Source organism: Malurus melanocephalus, unplaced genomic scaffold, assembly GCF_030028575.1.
Source record: "Malurus melanocephalus ecotype Western Australia unplaced genomic scaffold, MMel_1.1 scaffold_6, whole genome shotgun sequence".
Lineage (NCBI taxonomy): Eukaryota > Metazoa > Chordata > Aves > Passeriformes > Maluridae > Malurus > Malurus melanocephalus.
In genome coordinates, this window is record NW_026623238.1 from 4,041,056 (window position 1) to 4,049,470 (window position 8,415).

The window sequence follows — 8,415 nt, forward strand, 5'->3', positions numbered from 1 at the left end:
TACTTTCATCACAAAATTCAGTTTTATCTACAGGCTTGAGTGAAAAATGATTTTTCAATCTATCCAACACAAAAGTGTTCAACAAACATTTTGGTTTGCTCCATTCGAACTGTATCACGTGGCCAAATCCCTATGCAAAGAATGACAAGCCTTCAGAATTTTTGCCCAAATATTCCAAATCCTGAGAATGCAAAAATATTCAGAGGAGGAAGAGATGSAAAAAGGTGGATGGATCAGAAACAATTTGTTTCAGGTGGTGTAGCTGAGGTTAAGACAGTGCCCGAATTTAGTACACAGGAAGAAGAAAACCTTTCATGCTTTGTCAGAGTACTGACAAAAGATTTTAGGGCTATCAGAATACATAGTTCAGTTGGATGAAAATTCCACATAGTCCTGATTTCTGAACTTAAAGAGTACATTGAAAGAGTTACTTCTAAATCCCTGCTTACAGATCTGTCCACCCAGTTAGGGTGTCCAGTGTGTGTAGTGTTAACTGATGCAGTTAAAGATAACACCCAACACTCCACCTGACCAGACACTGCAATGGATATCAGACCTTTCCATTCTTATTATGTGACAACTGTAACAAGTCTTTACATACTTCTCTTAAGTGGTTCCTTTGTTTTTAATGACAGAATATCATTTCACATTTAAGCTATCTGCCACAAACTTTGTGGAAGAAACTTGGGGAATTCTTTAATTATCAGAACGCTCTTTTTCTCAGTTTGGAGTTAATGTGTTAAATTCTGCTTATGTTTATTTAAAGCGAGTAGTATTACAAGACACTGAATATTAAGTAACATTATAAGGCTTATTTGATAGAAATAACAGAAAGGAAGAGGAAAGGACCTCGATAGATATGCCTTCCCCAGACCGGGACAAGTATGCCTGTACAATTTAGAGATTTTTCAACCACATTTTTAACACAGCTGTGTGGAATGTTTGTTGTCTATACGGTTTCTGCAAATAAGACATCACCTTCATGATTAACATTGCTTTTTCCTGTGAGCTAATTAATTAACATTTTTTAAAGTTCAGATTTAAATTCTGCCTTGGAWGATTATTTCCATAATGGCTTCTTGGCATAACAGTGACTTACAAGAGAAGCTTAAAGGTCAGTGTAAGGACCAGATGTACTGAAAACACCACTGCTATCATGGTGTGAGCAGCTTAAAATTATTCTTCTCATGAAATCCAAAACTACTGCCACCAATACATAACAGAAATGAAAAAACATTGGTTTTATCATTGCTTCATGAGCAGAAGAGAGATATAAACAGCTTCTTGTACTCCGTTGTGACCCAAGGCTGCATTTCTCCTGCCTTTCTGGTGTGAAGGGCTGTACTGGCACAAGATCCTGGTGGCACTTGTGCAGGGTTGAGTGAAGTGGCATCCTATACTGTGCCCAGTGAGGACACTGGGAACACTCTGCAGTCCCAATTCACATGAGGCCAGGTGCATGGTGTTTTTATTATCCCCTCGATGGAACCCAAATTACAGCTTTTTGCTGTCCCGCCTGACCTTGCTGCAGTTGCCAAAGACAAATATTGAGGTTCTTCCAGCTCCTGAGCCCAGTGCAGCCCTCAGGGGGAATAAARCCTGCACAGTGCTACATCCATTCACACAGAAGTTACTGACTCCTGACACAGTTAACTTCTGGTGACACCTTTTTTCAGCAGGAGTGTGCAGCTGGACATCTCAGTGCCAAGGAAACAACTCCATGCCATCTGGAATTGAGACTTTATATGAAGAAAAATCAAAAGCTCACCCAACAAAACTGAAGGAGTTAAGACAAAAATGTTTGAGGGGCAGAGAATAGTTTGTTTGGAGCATACTTAAGTGCTTGTAAAATCTATATTGCTACTGGGTTTCTGCACATGATCTGACTGCATAATAAACTCACCGGTCACCATCCCTCAGTGCTTTCATTTGCTTTCCAATCAGACATGCAAACAGGGGCCCAGTTCTAGCCCCTGGAAGAAAGTCTTCTACCAGACCACCAAGCCAAACATCAATATTGTTAGGATCTTGGTACAATTCCATGATTTTTTCAGTCACATTGTGATTGGTTATTACTGTATTSAGTTCAGTGTGAGTTTCCAGTTTTGGTAAACCACAGAATTCTCGCCATTCATTATAACCTGCAAATATGATGTTTAAAGGAAGATTAGATTTGACTGTTAGGCATGATATATGAAATCAATAAATTTATAAACACTGGATTTTAACCCCCTCAACCATAGTCATAGACAGTTATGTATAAATGAAGGCCTACTATTATGGGTTAAATTGATATAGGAAATTATGGCATGATCTGAACTAAGCTCCAGCAGTTTCCTCTGAGCATGAGGTATATCCATGGCATTATAGGTTATTTCTCCTGGTTGTTCAGTCTTACCCTGGGCTGCACTGCTCATGTAGTGCAAAAAACCAGGCACAAAGACGTAATATTTCTTAAAATGAGGTGTGTATCTAACTAAGCCATCTACACYATTCCTGGAAACATCTGTCAACACCTTCTGAGGCTGGTGGAGCCAATGGGGCTGTGCCTAAATTGACTATCCCACAGGCTGGGGACAGCCTGCTGATGGGAGCTGCTTCAGGCAGAAACCCCCTCCTCTGGGGCTGGTTCCAGCAAGAACAAGCCTTGGACGCCTCCACTGACCACACCCAGATCCACTCACAAGCACTGCTCTTCTACGTTCCAGATTTACCAGATCATTTTAATTTATTTCAAACGCTGTGGAAAACTTTCTTTCCCTCACAGTTACAAATATTAGCAACTTACATTTTAAARGAGACTTAAGTTACTCTTCTGATTACTGAAGATATTATTTAAAAGCTTATGATTACATCCCAAATATAAGCAGGTGCACTTCAGTTACCAGTTGGAAGAAAAATTAATGAAAATTCAATAGACCTGGGAGTCCATGATCACGGCCACGTTGYAAATTCAATGATGATAGATCAAGTGAACCATTATTGGACAACACAAACAGTTTTTCTGTTAACTCTTCATTCAGTAGTTGATCTTGTACCTGCAATTTTGCTGGATGTGCTAGAAGACCCCTTAGTAAAGGATCCAAGCCTCCTTCAAATATAAAAATAATAGTATTATATCATATATATAAACCATTATAACTTCCATAACAAATGTGATATATGTTTCTATGTTTTTAAAATGTTTTCCACACAGGCTTTTACATTCAAACACAYACAAAAATCTCCTTTAGTTTAAAGTAGAAATAACAGTGCTATGGAAAACCTCCATCTTCTCCAGGTGTAAAAGAACTTCACAACCTGTTAATAAATTCATCCACCAAAAAAAAACAGAAAAAAGAAAGAAGGAAAGAAAGATCTTCATCATCCCTCATTCTTCTATTGTCAGTCTTAATCTGGAAAGTAGCATTTTTCCGATTAAATTGATTATTTAATTGAAAATAATCATTTGAGCTCATTTTTAGTACTCTGTAATCCATCCAACAACTTAAATAAACGCTTTAATTAAATAAATGCTCCCATTTCTAATTCAGGATTAGTAACTTTGAAAAAAGTTACAATATTCTGGGGAGAAAAATCCCCAAAAAAACAACAGAATGAATTTAAATAAGTCTATACCTCCTTTAATAAGCCTCCAAGGACTAAAGAAAACTTCATGCAAATGAAGGTTTGGGAGTTCGGGGTCTTCTAAATACTGTGCATTCARTCTCCTTACTAGTGGTTGGATTGTTGCRTGACCAAAACGAAAAGCAGCTGTTGAAAATACATTAGAAACTGTAGGATTCACSGTGGGATCATAACCTGTATAAAGGCCAATATACAGATTAAAAGCATCTSGACCAATGATTTTGGGAATGTAATCTCTTAAAGTAATAATCTGAAAGAAAAGAAAAAGAAACATATTTCAGCTTTTCTGCAGATGAATAGTAATGAGTCCCAAGTGCTAAATGCTTTTTTCTTTGCTCATCTATGCCCAAGCATGTTTGGCATAACCAAGAGCAGTATCACCTGGAAAAAAAATCAGTGTTATTTGTGCAGTAAGGGGACAAATGACTGGAGATAACCCATGGCACAGCTCAGAACAATGCAACAGTCAGGTCCTGTTAGGGCTCACTGCGGATGCCAGACCAAAGCAGAGCAGAGATTGCCAGTGCTGTTCATTTACAAACCAGTGGAGTAATCCAACTCACAGGAGGTGTGCTGAGATTCAAAATGTACATTATGCCCTTAAATTAAATAAATGCCCTTAAAAATTGCAATTAAAGCATGAAGCACTATATTTCCAGAATTCTTGCTAATGTGAACAGATGCCATTTTCAGACGTATGTTTGTGAGATAAATCCTCTTTCATTATTGTTTGAAATGATGAGGCTTTAAAATACTGGTACCCAAAATCCCCTTGTAGACATTTTATGCTAAACTTAGGCCAATTTATAGACTTCTAAAAAAYACACTTCAAAAATGAAAAGACTGATAAACACCTCCTGTCAAATGTGTTTATAATGAAAYAGTATTACAGTGGCATGGAAAAGCAAGAGTAATAATGAAAAAAGGAAAGAGGGGAAAATGTTCTAATGTACCAAATAAAATGAAAGTGTATTATAGGTTAAAGATGATGTTGAACTCAATAAAGCAGTATGCGATAAATATGAARCATAATGAACTCTGTAAAATACCTTATAGCTTCAATATTATATTCAATGAATATACAGGCAAATGTATTTTGAACTTGATTTAGTGCGTATTGAAAAACTAGCTGGCGTAAAATGACCTTATAAAAAATTTGTATCTTTATTTTAGGCACAGAGCAGAGACAAGGAAACCTTTCTCTTGAAAGAAGAAACAATTTGYTCACTGTGTCAGAAGGCAAAGGTTTAGGTTTTCAGGTTAGGTCATGCAGTGAGCAAAATGCTTAAAAGACAATATGTTAGAATTCCTTTTACAGCTCATTCAATGCATCATATGAAACAAAATTATTGCAAGAAATTAATACTGACACTGTCATTGAAAAGCTAATCTTTTGCTATATTCACAAAGGTTTGCAAGACAGCATTTCTAATTTTAGTTGTATAGTTTTTACAATGAAAGAATTTAAATAGGAGTACGTTAGTCATGGATACAAAAATCCYGGTATGACTAATTTTTTGGCTCATTGTAAATGAAATCCCAAGTTAAGCTGCTCATGAAGGCCAGAGTCCCTGAAGGAAAGGGCAGCTCAGATTTTTCATTTGCTCCAGGGGTGACATCTCCATTTCTAGTTTCCTTGATAGGGGAATAGGGGTTGCCATTTCAAGAAAGGAAATTAAAAGGCTAAGGGTGAAAAGGGGTTCTTATCCCTACCTCGTTCTAGGCATTTGTTTGATGGAAACTCCAAAGGCTAAATGAGGCTCCATCAAATAGAGGTGAGTTTTAGATAATACAGGCTGTTACTAATACAACAGAATGTAATACTACTGCTGGTATTTGTGTAGTCTCTGCACGTGCCCAAATTTGTCTCTGTGAAGTGAAGGAGAGGCTCACTACAAGTTCGCGTAACTGACATATATATGTTTTAAAGGAAGTGTTAACAGCTGACAAGCATAAAAATTATTTTTGTTATAATTCTTTTGCATGCAGTCCCTTCTCTCAGAGAATGTTACAAAAGGCTTATTTCCTTTCATATTTGTCATAAATAGGCACAGTACTCTCTTTCAGTAGAGTGTTCCTTCAGTAAATGAGATTTTCCCGTGGAAACAAAGGAACATGCTTATTGCAAAAGGTCAATAAAATCAGGCARAAAGTGACTATATGGGAAAGAAATCAAAAACTATATAATGAACTGCTCCATCATTTATGGCCTACTTTGAGTCTATTTATTATCAATAAGTCAACTTACAGGTTTTTGCAGGAGCATAAGGAAYGTATATAAATATAAAGAGTCTGAACCTGCAAGGCACTGAGTGGTCACCACTCCTTGTGACATTTATGAGAATAGTGATAATCCAAGCTCCTGTTAGGCTACATCCAAAAGATACAGAAATTCTTATCACTTTTCATAGAGTTCCTTGCTAAAAGCTCTACAGTATTTTCCAAAGTAGGTGTGTATGAGGCACTATGATTGGAAAAGGAAAATCCTTTAAAAAGGCTGAAAGAGAGAATATAAAAGTATGTGAACTACCATAAGGATAAGCAAGGCCAAAAGTGCATCTTGTCATTGTCATTATCCAGCCATAACTGCAAAGGAATAGTATCTCACTGAGATGGTGAAGTGCCAATTAAATGAAGCTTCTACWCTTGGAAAAGATTGCAGAAATGATAGAGAACTCTCAAACATAGCAATGATGCTTAATTCATCAAAGTGCTACGCGTGGTTAGTTTTCAGTTCTTGCTGTATATACTGAAGGATTTACAGATGAGGAAGATGATGCTGAAGTCCTAAACTTTTGGGTAAATGGTGATTGCATGAGAGTTCAATTTTTTATAAAAAACTGGACACATTGTTATACTTCTGTTAACAGTCTAAACTATACCCTTTTAAAACACGAGTTCTGACATTGTGCAAGACATACTATTTAATAATACGTATTATTTATCTATTTATTCTTTATAATTTCATATTTCTGAAAGGAGCTATCTAATAATCTAATTTCACAAACAAGTCTCATCCAAGTAGTCAAGTTAATGTATGTCAGTCTCAGAAGTTACCCACTTTCAACCCACACCTTGGATCACACAAGATGCTCAGAGAACACAAGCAGATGTAGAAGGAAATGAAATAAACACCTATATGTACCCCAAAAACTAAAGGTAGCTGTCACCTGCGATTGGGATCAAGTGGGAGCAACTGCATTGATTCAGAGGCAGTGCTCTGGTACTGTAATAAATCAAAGAGAATTGGATTCAGATTGATCTGCAAAACTCCTGCTCCATCTGATTAGTGCCCAATCACCCATCTTTCAGCATCCAAATGGTTCCGAGGGGAAACTGCATCCAAAAAGAACAGCAGAGCTGTGTGCAAACTGCATACGTATGAAATAGCAACGTTAAAAATAGCTGTTGATAATCAAACACTTTTTCTTCAGATATTAAATAACAATGAAAAAATGTATTTTTGCACAAAACATGAAGCAAATCAGAATATGTGTCTTAACCACTGTATACAGCAGTGTTAATATTTTGTARAGTTAAKTGYCATTCCCATAAAACAGAAAGGACWGTTACTACTCCTTATCAGTGAAACTGTACACTGAAGCAAAAAAAAACCTGTTTTGTCCAGGATATCAACGAGCAATTTCTATGTCTGGTAACTTTGTTAAATTTCTATCATCAAATACTTGTCTCTAGAGATATTTATGGTGCCAAAAAAACATCCAGGAGGAAAAGTATGGACTAAAGGAAGATTTTTTTCATCATTTTTATTCAAGAAAGAAGAAAAGGGTTTTTGTTCAATTCTCTGTAATTGCACACCCACAGGCAGGAATTATGCTTGAAAGTATTCCTTCCARAAAAGAGAATTTTAGAAATGTCTAGCAACTGAAACAAAATTTGATATTGGAAATCTCAAGGTAAATTCAACCAGAGCTGTCATTATTGTGCCAGTTAGCRCACCACATTAATAGAGATACTCCAMTTATCTATCTTGAATGAGTATCTCTAAACCAGATAGTTATAACTCAAACACATTTCTAATGAGCCATAGGCAAATCTCATTAGTTTGTGGTACTGGCAGAGATAATGAGCAGCCCTGATCCAGGCAGTGCATTGCCTTGCACAAAGTGGTTTCTTTCAGGCCATAATGTTTGTGGATGTAAATCTTAAGTGCATAAATGCCCAGAGGCCTGCTTTTGAACTTGTGCTTTTCTTCTAACAAGTATTAACAATTATTCTGACTTATCAATGCCATTCTTTTAATGCAAATGCCATATTTATGGCAGAGGAGCTGACAAAGTAAGCAAAAGGCCAAATATTGCAAAAGGACTGACTAAATACTATTAAATGAAGTATGTTACTTCTCTGAAGCTATATGGCTTTAATTGCCAGTAACAATAAATCAGRTAATGCAGGTGATTTCTTAAAGGAAACATGTTTCATATTCTATTCCACTCTCTAAAAMTTTGTGTCAGAAGAAAGGAAAAGTGTTTTTCCGAAAAGTAAAGTTTTATTGCGTCTTTCCCCAGTTCATGTTCAAAAATGTCTTCTTTGGCACCAAAAACAAAATTATWAGAATCAGAAAACATGTCTAGTATAAACATCATTATTTACTCTCTTCTTCTTCATTGTCCCACATTTATTTCTTCTGCTATCTCGTCAGCAGTGGCCCCTGAAGTTTGTGAATTACTACTTCATTGAACACTTCACAGGCATTTTTACACTGGGAATTTATTATTTATATAATGCCTGTGAGAAAATAAACATTTTGAACACTATGTAAATACA

The 8,415-nt window shown here is 36.3% G+C and overlaps 1 protein-coding gene across 1 annotated transcript in view; it reads right to left on the reverse strand.

Moving 5' to 3' along the window:
- TPO (thyroid peroxidase) overlaps positions 1–8,415 on the reverse strand; it is a 35,368-nt gene that overhangs the window by 6,186 nt on the left and 20,767 nt on the right. The window contains exons 8-10 of the mRNA XM_057371330.1: positions 3,619–3,877; positions 2,921–3,091; positions 1,904–2,141 (exon numbers count right to left, since the gene is read on the reverse strand). Coding sequence (XP_057227313.1) covers positions 1,904–2,141; positions 2,921–3,091; positions 3,619–3,877 — 668 coding nt within the window. The remainder of the gene's footprint in view (positions 1–1,903; positions 2,142–2,920; positions 3,092–3,618; positions 3,878–8,415) is intronic.